The 12,945-nt window shown below is 35.2% G+C and overlaps 1 protein-coding gene across 1 annotated transcript in view; it reads left to right on the forward strand.

Moving 5' to 3' along the window:
* The first annotated feature begins 4,816 nt into the window (after positions 1-4,816).
* Positions 4,817-12,945, forward strand: part of LOC127861777 (nidogen-1-like) — a 44,693-nt gene continuing 36,564 nt past the window's right edge. The window contains exons 1-2 of the mRNA XM_052400458.1: positions 4,817-5,303; positions 11,453-11,598. Coding sequence (XP_052256418.1) covers positions 5,103-5,303; positions 11,453-11,598 — 347 coding nt within the window. The 5' untranslated portion in view covers positions 4,817-5,102. The remainder of the gene's footprint in view (positions 5,304-11,452; positions 11,599-12,945) is intronic.

Raw genomic sequence — 12,945 nt, forward strand, 5'->3', positions numbered from 1 at the left:
ATTTTTCGACACATGTTCTTCTTAAGTTTTATTTTAATTTTTATTGAAATACATGTTTAATAAATTTTTCCACATTTTATATAAATTAATAAATATTTGACAAAATCGTATAATCTCGCTTTAAGTGTAACAGGATGAATGGTAGTAGGTTGCAATGTAGTTAAAGAAGAGGAAGTAGATAAGAGTAAAGCAGAAGAAAATGTAGCAGGTTAAATTATAGCAAAAGACAAGGTAGTAGGTAATGGTATATCGAGACTTTGTTAAATGTTACAGTATTGCAAAAGATATGGTTCTAGGTTACAGTATAGGGAAGAAGACGATAGTAGGTACAATTTGACGAATTATAAGGTCGTAGATTAAAGTATAGAGAAACACCCGGCAGTAGGTTAAAAAAATGTGGTGTTTACACTTACTTATTAATCCAGTTTAAAAGGGCGTATCATATAAAATACTAGTAATGACATGCTATGTAGTGAATGTCTGAATAAATAAAAACGATGATGCATATCATAATGGATTATGTCACACTTCCCATGAAACACTAATGTCAGTTCTTACTCCTATATAAGTGCTTGTGTATTTGACATCTGAATATTATTGTTTTGTTAAATAACATGAAGAAAATGTTGTCAATTTATATAAACAACTTTGAGAATGCCTATTGAAGTCAAATAAATAAGAAAATACCAAATATTTTTATTTTAATAAATAAAAATGGTTGAAATTATTCATACACAATTTGCAATTATGCATAATTTTCTTCGACTGAAACGTTCTTATGAACCTGCCTGAATAAAACTACTAGGCAAATATCAACTTCAAAGGAACAATGGTGTTATCTTTTCAGTGATATGCTGATTACCTGTGCAAGAGGAAAATGAAACCAGACAGATTATGGACTCAAATTCAACCCAGAAACAAGCTAGGAACTTGCAGTCACTGAGTGTTCTTGTTAACAGTCATGTGTTCGATGCTGCAACAATATAAATATTATAGCTGGCTCTGGACTCAAACTTATGCATCTTAGAATGATCATTGAACGTGATGGTCTCAAGAACATTTTTATAATGAATAACTCTGGCAGTCAGCCCAGGGTCACCAATGCCAAGCGTCTTTTGGAGACACTTATTCCAACCTGTCGAAGTTCTTAAAAAAAAAACATGACAATCATGTATTTGTTTTGTTTGTCATAATAAGTTTAATGTTATTACTAGTATCACTACTCATTGATAAATTGATAAATCTATTTTCCTTTAAACGTGTATGATTGAATGATTAAATGTTCCTTGTTACTTAATTAGTAATGTTTTTATTTCCCTGTAACATTTTTTGAGTCTTATTCATATCTAGGAACGCATTTCACGTGCAATTTCAAACTAGGTTAGCAAATCTTACTGCACTGAGTAGGTTCCATGTCACAAATGATATATGAGATGTATGCATGTTAATATGTTTAGGCGTTTATTATAGGCCTTTACTTTTTTTTATCTATTTATATTAATTTTTGAACATTTAGCTCATCTTTATGCTCACATATAAAAATCTCAAATGGCGTTTCTGGAAAAGGGGGGTACCCTTGATTGTAAAGCAGGAACTTTTCGTTTTCACTGGTGACCCCCATTTGTTTCTTTATTTTTCATTCAAGCATACATTGAAGAAGATTTCTATGTTGGAATATTGTAATTTCCTTTTGCCATTTTTTGACAATTTATTTAAAAAAGACTCGTGACTAGAGATTGCAATTTTTCTCGTTTTCCGAAGGATGATGACATCACTTGTTTGTTTATATTTTCTTTATTCCTTTTCTCACATGTTATAAACTATCATATTTGTATATATTATGCATTTATCTATTAATACATACTAAAAAAGTGTTGTTTGTTCAATATTTGGATTAATGAGAGTGACTTTTGTAAATACATGGTTCAGAAAAAATGGAGATAAAAAATTTGGGGGTTCAAAACTGAAAACGTCCACCAAAAATTAGTGTACGGTGAATTGTATTTAAACTTAACTGATCAATGCGGAATACCTCAACACTAAGAAATATGCGAAGAAAAAAAGGAGAAAATCAACATTTTCCATTAGAGTGCTAATACCTTAAAGTATAGCAAAAGACAATGTAGTTGGATTACGGTATAACGAAAGACAATTTAGTAGGTTGAATTATAGCAAAAACATGGTTGTAGGTTAAAGTAAAGCGGAAAACGAAATAGTAGATTACAGTATAGCAAGACACGAGTTACCTGGGTTTTCGATGGTAGCATAGACGATACGAAACAGTTTAGTAAAGTGCAGAGTGAAATTAGTAAGTTATAGTCTAGCGAGAAACAAGTAAGCAGAATCAAAACGTAGTGGAAGACGAGATATTAGATTATACTGCACCGGGAGACGAGTACATGTAAGTAGGCTACAATGAATTTGGAGACAAGTTAGCAACTTATAGCGTAGCGGAATACGACATCCGATTTAGTAGTTTATGGTTTACGGAGTACGGGGTACCAGTTAGAAGGTTATAGTTAAGCGTGCATTAAAACGTAAAACTCATTAATTGGAAAGCAATCGTATCAACAACAGAACCATTTATCATCTCGTAAAAGCAAAGTGTTGGACGGTAGTCAAATATAGTCCGGATCCGGATTAACGTAATTACTTTCAACGTATTAACTATGGCTTGATTGGTCATTGTCGGCTCGGGTACTACTTACATCTATCTCGGTTACTCTTAAGTATACTTACATGTACCCCGGGTACGGTATATATACTTAAACGTACCCGGTCGATATTAGACTGTTCCCGAGTTGTAATCCCGCCCCAAATCCGATGTCGTAAAACGCGCTACCGATTACTGTTATCTTATCTTACCGTTTGTTATCTTAAAAAAAAATTCTCTTTAAAAACTGCATCAAGGTGCTTTTGAGTATGATTTTCGATAATATAGAGGCCATTTACCAAATCTAAATAGCCGACAACGACCGAGTAAGCGTTAAAATTTCCGGGTACGTTTTAGTATATTTACCGTACCCAGGGTACATGTAAGTATACTTAAGAGTACCCGGGTACATGTAAGTAGTACCCGAGTCGACTCTGACCAATCGAGCTTAACTAAGCCAGTTACGCAAGCTACGTTAGCGACACAAACTTGCTTTTAAAATTATGTCCAAAAAAAGATTAAAGGATCGTAATCGGAAACATGCGTGCCGATGTTAGAACAATGCAGATAATATGTACTGTTTAACCCATTTATGCCTAGTGGACTCTCCCATCCTTCTAAATTGGATCAATTTATTTCCAAAATTAGGAATGTCTAGTATATTTATTTCTATATTTAGAATTTTTCATACAGAAATTCCTTTGAGAAAACAGCGCAGACCCTGATGAGACGCCGCATGATGCGGCGTCTCATCTGTGTCTACGCTGTTTGCCAAGCCTTATTTCTAGACGCTAGGCATAAATGGGTTAATACGTAGCAGTGAATGAATATTATACTGCCGCTTACTAAAATAGCAAAGCAGCACTTACATTGCTGACATTGTGTGGAAAAAAAGTTATGTACTGAAGAACAGGGAAACGAATACATGGTAACATGATTATGTGTGATCGAAGTACTAAGTGTTCATGTCCGAAAATGTAGATGCTTAAAATATTTCCCAAAATCAGCGTCCGAAAGTTTAGAGACACACTAAAAATACATAATGATTTCGATGTTCCTATTCCTGTGCTTTACATCAAATCTGAATAATAGCGCGTGCTTGTATGTACCACATTGTTTGGTATTGATAACAAAATTATATGTTTGAAACGAATTTACAATAATTTCGTAGTGTTTTACTTTGTTTTACAGAAATATATGCTAATGTGGTATGAAACTGTAGTATGAATTTTTAATTTCCATGTAAACAAACTGTTTTTTTTTTATTCGTTGTCTATTAGACTTAATAATTTGTAGCGGTAAACATAAACATTATCTAAATACCGGTAACGCCAATGTTACGGTCTAGTGATTTCTCGCATACATCTCGTAGGTTTTATGACCGTTATCAGGCTGTAAAACACATAATTGGTTGTGTCACCGGGAGAACGCAAAAATAGGTTGATTTCTGATTAAAATGAAAGTGAGAGGCGCTAATTATAGGGGCATATCTGGGTTTACGTCAGAAAAATCACAAAATAATTCGTTGCTTAAAAGAGGATGTCCGAAAGTGAGATTTGGTGTAAATGCTACATGTTATTAAATAATACTGTTGTAAAAAACATCCTGGATAATACATCAAATATTATTTCATGCAATATTCAATAACTTAACACTGTTTTAGAAAACAGACTCAAGGACTGGTTATTATCTCGAACCTATAATTTTTTGCATGTAAAAATGCATAGACTTTAATTGTTCGCCTCCTAGTTAAAGTTCAACACTTTATGTTGGCAAAGTCAGAAAAAATACAAATAAGAAAAAACTTCGGCAATTCTTAAGAAAAAATATTTTACATAAATTTAAATGTTTTATGCAATACATGATTTAGAAATAACAAAGTGATGTCAACTTAAAATTATTTGCTATGAGTGGATATATATCTAAAATATTATTTTTACTCATCTTCAGCGGGGAAATAACAGCTTCGAAGAGTGGCGCTGCCAGCATCATCTGGGCCAATATGTACCTCTTCCTGGATTCATCACGTCTACAGGTAAACTGAACGGTCTGGTAAATTGAGCGTGACGTGTCAAAAATAGACAAGAGCATCAACCAATCGCACTCGAGAAAAGAGATCTCAAGCGGTGTTTATCACACGATGTTCTCTGGAATCTCGAGATAACACTACGCCAGGATAAGAACTTCATGGCGGATTAAGTTAAATACCTACACAACACACTTCTACCCCTTTGTGTTGGGATTTAGGTGTACGCATTAGGCCGTTCCAGTCCTGGTTGTTTTGTTTTACGTTACTGCTGTTCAGTTGGATTTAAACTTGAATGGAAAGAACGGCTGCTTCACGAAGATATTAATTTCTGATTACCTAGCAAGAATTGGTGGTTGTAGAACCTGGGAACATCTGTTTGGTGGAATATAATCAGTAGCGCGCTGGCATAGGATTGGGAAAATGCGGTGGTGTGTGTATGTGCGGTGTGTTCTATGTGTGTGCCTGGTGGTGCGGGTAGACGCTGTTCCGCTGCGTCTGTTCTACCCCTACGGAGAGTCGCGTGGGGACGAAACCCTTGACAGGGGCGATGACGTCAGCTCACAGGAAATTCAGCTTACGACCCCTATGTTCTTTTACGACGGGTTTTACCCAAGTGTATTTGTAAGTATATCGTCAACAACTGCTAAAGAGTTGATTTTAGACAAAGATCAAATCCAATAAACAGCAGTTATTGCTCCGTTTCGGTCCTATACCCTGTTGGGTAAAATAAAAAAATGCTCGAGATTAAACAAATACGAAATAACCCCGAATTTAACAAATGTGCTCAATAATGGTTAGAAACAAATGGGTACATTTCAAAGATACTTATTGTAATATATATGTCATAATTGCTGGCGCATTTGGCTGTATATAAAATGGTTCACAAAACGTCTCATTCATTATACTGAAGATCATATACTTCGCTATGGTTCGTTTTAATTGAATAAGTAGTAAAGGAAATAATAAAGAAGGCTACAAACTAATTGCTATTAACAATTCGTCACTACTGGTATATTTTACCGCATACGAATGCTTTTTAAGGCAGTTGAAAACTTCGAAGGGATTTTATACGTTTTTGGCGTTTAATATGTTAAGTTTATTGTTTACGTTAATATGCAAGATTAACATTTCTTAACTGTTGTCATTGTTAATCGCCCTATTGTGGCTGACATGTATACCAAAGAGGTGTGTTATTGAAGTGCGTGTTCTTGTCATATTATGTCAGTTACCTGCCGGGATGTACAAACACTTATCCTGTATAACACAAAGGCGACTGTATAATCTAAGCTTATAGTCTCGATAATTCCTTTATCGGATAGATTGGAGAAGACAAATCTTGTATTTACAAGTTAACAAAGAGAAAGAAAACGCTTGCGCATCGAATATGGGTCTAAATAGACCTAAAACCATGAAGGGATTGTACCTAAACGTCCCATGTCTTTAACGATTTTAATTTGCATGATTTTACGTATTGATCACATGCCATACCCTGTTTCCCATGTAATATAACCAGTACATATATTTTTTATCTTACACATGTAATAGACTTTCTTAGCGTTTTCATTGACTTAGTTTTCATTTATTGACCAATCGCATTTTGTTATTTTGCTGAAATGACGTTGCAACGTCAAATGACGTCGCGAAATTCTGGATTTATCATTATGTTTGCGTAAATATTTATTTTATTTGCTCATTTAAAAGCATGTGATAAAAAAGATCTGACACTCGTTGTCATATCATACCATATTTCATCAAACTCGTCCAGGAATTTCGTTAGAAAGCTCGCCAAAGGCCTGCTTCCTAACAACATTTCTGAACTTGTTTTATAAAATATGGTATGATATGACAGCTCGTGCCAGATCCTATATTTATTTGATTTAAACTTGTTATACCGCACATCGATGTTTGCTTTAATCTCAATGTCTGCCCATGCTCATTTTAAGCTCGGCTGTTTTCAGAAAAAAACCGAGGTATTGTCATAGCCAGCTCGTCGTCCGCCGTCAGCCGTCCGCCGTAGGCGTGGTGCTAAAACCTTAACATTGGCCCTAAAATCAAAGTGCTTCCACCTACAACTTTGAAACTTTATATGTAGATGCACCTTGATGAGTTCTACACGCCACACCAAATTGTGGGTCACTAGGTCAAAGGTCAAGGTCACTGTGACCTCTAAAAAAAATCTGACAAGCTTTCGCAGCCGAGCGTTGGCACCCGTTATGCGGTGCTTTTGTTATATTTCCATCGGAAAATAATATTGCTGTTTTTCAACACATTAAATTCATTTTAATACAATAGTGTTTCACTAAAGACTGGGGCAAATATGAAATGGGCCGTTTTGATCCGACACCGGTAGAGTATCTACTCAGTATAATTACATATCCGCCATCATCGCCATTATTAGTATTTATTATATTGGCATTTGTCTCATCATGACAAAAATGCGAAAATGTCAATGTTCATTAGTATCATCAGTTCAAATCATCTGAACAATCAGCCGCATAAAATACTTAATCTTCATCATAAGCACCATTATTATCGTCAGTCAGAAACATAATGATAATAACAACCATCAGCGCGATCATCATCATGATCATCATCACCACCACCATCATCATCATCATGACATTATCATCATCAATATCATCATCATCTGCAATCTGCATCATGATCATAATCGTCAACAAACCTAAGCAGCAGCAGCAGCGTCCAAAAGGCAAACAATTATGTATTTCAAATATCTCCGCATTAAGTAGGACAAAGCATTCGTATTAGAACGAAATACAACGTGAACATTACCATTGTAAGCGCTTCTGTCTGGAATTATCGGAAATAGTACAAATAATGATAACATAATTTTACAACGGGACCGTGCTCTGTGAAAAAGGGTTTTAATGCATATGCGTAAAGTTTCGTCCCAGATCAGCATTTACACAGGCTTATCAGGGACGACACTTTCCGCTCTTATAAAAAAATGTTTAAAAAATGTATCTTCCTAGCAAATATCAAGTTAAGGCGGAAAGTGTCGTCCCTGATTAGCCTTTGCGGACTGCACAGGCTAACCTACGACGACACTAACCTTTATGCACATGCATTAAACCACTTTTTCACAGAGCACGGCCCTGAATATATATCAAGATTCAGATAGCTGAAAGGATCATAAAATGCTTAAACTAGTTAAAATGGAACAATATTTGTAATAACTTTTGTATTTTTTTCAAATAGATGCTAAAATGAATGAACGTATTGAACATATAAAATATTGCAACCTTTGGCGAATATACATTTGCGATTGGACAAAACTCCTCTACGTACCGATTCGGAAAAAAAGCGCGGAAAAAAAAATAGAAATTCGGAAAATTCGCGTCGTGAAATCTTCAGACTGTGAAATATGGGTCTTTTAAATTGCTTGGTATGAACAGGGCAAATCAAATAAAATATTCGTTGATATGCGTTTTAGCTCTAATTGTTAAGTTTTATTGCTCATTGTATTTGTTAACTTGCTGATAATGGCGCGCTTTTGAACCAAAATTGTCATAACTTTCCTTCCTTTTGGGAATTTTTCAGACGGCGATTGGGACTTATGTAGTTTTTCCTCAAATGGGAAATTGCCTTATACGGATTCCTTATAAAGGAGGAAACACATCGCTGTACAAATAAGACTATTTTGAGAATGCATTATATATTGTTAGTTTTCTAGTCGAGGAAAACATGCATTAAACCTTGCGAATATTTACGATACAATGAAAAAATTAAACCACCAAAAGTACGATCTCTGCAGTTCAAAAATACACATCTTAGTATATAGCCTATAATATACCCATAATATTTTTATTCGTCGGAAAAGCTGAGTTTCAGCATAATTATAACCAAGTACCAGCAGCTATTGATAAAACTTGAATAACGTCCAGACGGTATGCTGTAGACGAGAATAAGTACTTTTGTCATAAAGCACCACAACCCGTGTAGCCCCGCGGTCTACAACACCAGCAGATCCTTCTTACAATTAATTGACGGCCTGCTGTTATTAATTAATTATTTTGGGGCGCGTGTGGAAGGGGTTTGTAGGTGTTTAATAGAAGATCTGTTATGAAATATTATAGGTCAAATTTCGTCTGGTAAGCCACTTCGGCTTTGTGGTTCACTGGCTATGAAACAGCTCACATAGTGTTCGTTTGTTCGTTAAAATCAAATAACGAATATTACAATTATTCATAAAAGCTGGAAACAAGTCACCACATCGAATTATAGCAAATGTTTACATCAACAGGTATGTCTATCTCCGTGGTTTATTCATTTGTTTTACAAATAAAATAATCAAAATGTCTAATGGATGAGAAATAAGCGCTGGCGCATTCTATAGAAAAATAAGATACACAGGAAGGCTGGCACTCGGCTGTCTGGTGAACCACCTGTCGGCCGGGAACGCTACGTGAATTATTTAATCTGTGGAGTGCATTGGGTTATCGGAGTATTCATGCTGGTGTGCCAGACGCGCGCGTGTGTATAATTTATGTACATTTTGTATATCAAGTTCTTGAGCAACATTCATGAGTGTCTGTTTCTGTGACTAAGTTCAATACATGTGGTTGCAAATAATGGCAGCTGTATTATAGGGCTTAGACATACTGAAATATGATATGGTTTAGGGAGCGGGTGGGGGCTGAATAGGGGCAGGTTGATTGTTATCGTTAACAATTGGGGGCTGAATAGGGGCAGGTTGATTGTTATGGTTAACAATCGCCGAATGGTATTCTGTAAACATTGTACATTAATACCTTGTGCTGTTTCCACTAATACACTTATATTCAATAATTTGTTCAGTTTATTCCGCTCTATCAGAGAAGTAGATAACTGTTATCTACTTCTCTGGCTCTATTTCTTTTGTACGAATGTTAAAGAATCTATGATTCGGACAAGATGCAAACGTTTTGTTAAAGGGGCCTTTTCACGTTTTCGTTAATTGACAAAATAAGATAAAATTGTTTCAGATTCGCAAATTTTCGTTGTAAATATAATATTTGTGAGAAAACAGTAAAATTTAACATTTACCATGCTCTGTCTGACATATGCATTATATGCATCTTTTGACGATTTAACAACCTGAAAACTATAAAGCGTTGTAACGCAAAACGATTGAATAATTTGGAGAGTTCTGTTGTTGTAATATTTTGTGATACTACGAGGATTGCTTATATAAAGTATAAAATACCTCAATAGTGTGTGAGCACCGATGGCCTAGTGGTCTTAGAGATAGGCTTCCGCCTTTATTCCAAGGGCCAGTGGTTCGAGCCCAGTTGTGGGTTACTTTTTTCTTTCTTTAATTGTATTCTTATTTTTTACTAGAGCTTTTTAGATCCTATGTTTACATTTATCAATATAAAGCATTTAACGACATACTTCAATACATGCCAAAATCTGTGAAAATGTCCCTTTAATGCAGCGACTTGTATATGTTGAAAGCAGTCGTTTGATGTCGTTGGCGATTTAAACAGTACGAAATTTGCAGATCACACAGGCAAAACGTCGATTTTTTTTAATTCATTACATCACTCCTTACAAAGGTCCACACGTTTTAAATGTGTTGTGAATGTATGTCTCTGAACATTTGTGGATGAAAAACTATTCTCTGAAACGCACAACACTGCCCGAATTTTTAAAGCAATTCGAAATACTTTATGTGGAAACAAAATTGGCTAATAATATCCACGTCCGTTGTTACACCGGGCAGCGTTAATCTTGTTTAAGCTTGGACATGTTCTTGAAGATATCATAAAATGTAAAATCCGTTTTTTTTTCTGAGGATTAAATCTATATGATGGTTTAGTAAAAAAAAAACGTAAAGACATTATAGTCAAATTTGAAAGCAATACATGGATTTTGACAGATCAAACCTTAATCAAAGTTTACATCGTTCAAGTGCCAGTCGAACTTAACCCATTTATGCCTAGTAGACTCCCCCATCCTTCTAAATTAGATCAATTCATTTCCAAAATAATGGATGTCTGGTAAATTTAATTCTATTTTTAGAATATTTCTTACAATTCATTTAAGCAAACAGCGCAGACCCTAATGAGACGCCGCATCATGAGGCGCCTCATCTGGGTCTGCGCTGTTTGTCAAGGCCTTTTTTCTAGACGCTAGGCATACATGAGTTAATGCTCGTGCAGGACATTTTCACCTCCTACACATAATTGGTCATGCTGAAAACTAGCAATATTGTATACAACAAATAATATACCCTGTACGAGCATTGTTTCAAAAGTCACGCACCTTGTAAAATGACCCCAGCATATGGGAACAGCATCAACAAACATCCACAGAACTACCAAGCATGGTGTTAATATTAATAGTTTGCACATGTTATCAATTAAGCGTCCGTTTTCAACTAGTTTCTCATCATAAATCAATTCGATATCTTTTATTCGTTAATAGGCTTCATAACATAGAATAAGAATGGGTGGTCAAAATGGATTTTACATTCAAAATGCATTGTTTTCTGTCATAACTGTGCAAGATGTTGAAGCAGTGGATATACGGGCATGCTGTTCCCGTTGCATTTGTCTAGGGATTTCAGTGAAAAGACAAACGCTCAGTTATGATCAATGTAAGCTATGTCGCGTGTGAAACAATTTAATCTATGTCGCATGTCACACGTTACTATGCAAACATCAATTGTTGCAAAACTGTACGTCCATGTTGGTTTAGTGAATAACACATTTCTGCTCACCATATTTACATTTTATGCGTACATCCACGCTTTTTTATGTCTCAAGGTTAACTCAAATGGGCACCTGTCGTTCGAGAGCGAGTTGCCTGGGTACCAGCCCACCATGGTGATGCCCCTGGGTCGGGAGATCAAACTTATAGCCGCCTACATGGCCGACATCGACCTCAGCGACGCCGGGCAGGTCTTCTACAGGTGACCATTAGTTTATTATAACTTGGACTGTACTGCGTAGATAGGGGCAGTCTATGTAGAAAGTTAAGCTCGAACTTATTTATTGTAGTTGTTATGCATCGAAAACTTTACTTATGCGTATACGGACACTTTCTCGTCCGTTTCTGGAGAGAACCTGTGATTTTTTTTTTAAAGGGGCCTTTTCACAGATTTTGGCATTTTTTAACTTATTCATTAAATGCTTTATATCGATAAATGTAAACATTGGATCGTAAAAGCTCCAGTAAAAAATCAAGAATAAAATTAAAAATAGGAAAAGAACATTGCCCGGGCCAGGTTTCGAACCAGTGACCCCTGGAGTCCTGCCAGAGTCCTGAAGTAAAAACGCTTTAGTCTACTGAGCTATTCCGCCGAGTACATACATTAGACGTATTTATACCTTATATAAGCAATCTTCGTAGTTTCACAAAATTTAACGACAAAAACAGAACTCTCCAAATTATTCAATCATTTCGCGTTGCAACGCTTTATAATTTTTAGGTTTTAAAATCGTCAAAAGATGCATATAATGGCTATATTAGACCATGGTAAATGTTCAGTATTACTGTTTCCTCACAAATATCATAACTAAAACGAAAATTTGCGAATCTGAAACAACTTTTTTCAATTTTGTCAATTTACCAAAGCGTGAAAAGATCCCTTTAAGTAACATTACTATTCAAAATCAACGAAAATTTCGTTCAATTGTTCGTACAATAAACTTACACCAATTAGAAATCAGTGTTCCTTCTGGCAATAGCCAAAATTTCAACGCTAGATGTGGTATGATTACAAAGATTTGTGTAGATACAAAATGCTCGTTTATTGTTTTGCATATCTATTCATACGACACATAAACACTAAAATGGTATTTGTGTGTCGTATGAATAGATATATTCGCGGGAATTTATTGTGGTCATAAATTATTGGCTATTGCTATAAGAAACACTGATTGTTAAGGTGTTAACTTTATTTTACGAAATACTTAACGAAATTTTCGTTGATTTTAGCGTTATAGAGACTTTAATAGCCGTAAAAATGCTCTTTGATTTGGAAACGAATCCAGAGCCTCTCAGTTGCACATCGGACCGTTATTAAAGTGTTATTATGAGCATTTTACACTGTTGAATTGAGCTGAAAAGAATAATCTGGTCAAATGAGTTAGTTAAAAAATGGTTACTGACCAATATCTTCAACTCATCTTGCTTCCTTTTGTTTATAAAATATATATATTATATTCGATATTTTACATGACTGATGAGTCCTCTAAGCCAAAATGATCCGTAAAACAAAATAGTGTCTTTGTGTCGTATGAACGAATCTGAACTA

This window comes from Dreissena polymorpha, chromosome 16, assembly GCF_020536995.1.
Source record: "Dreissena polymorpha isolate Duluth1 chromosome 16, UMN_Dpol_1.0, whole genome shotgun sequence".
NCBI classification, from domain to species: domain Eukaryota; kingdom Metazoa; phylum Mollusca; class Bivalvia; order Myida; family Dreissenidae; genus Dreissena; species Dreissena polymorpha.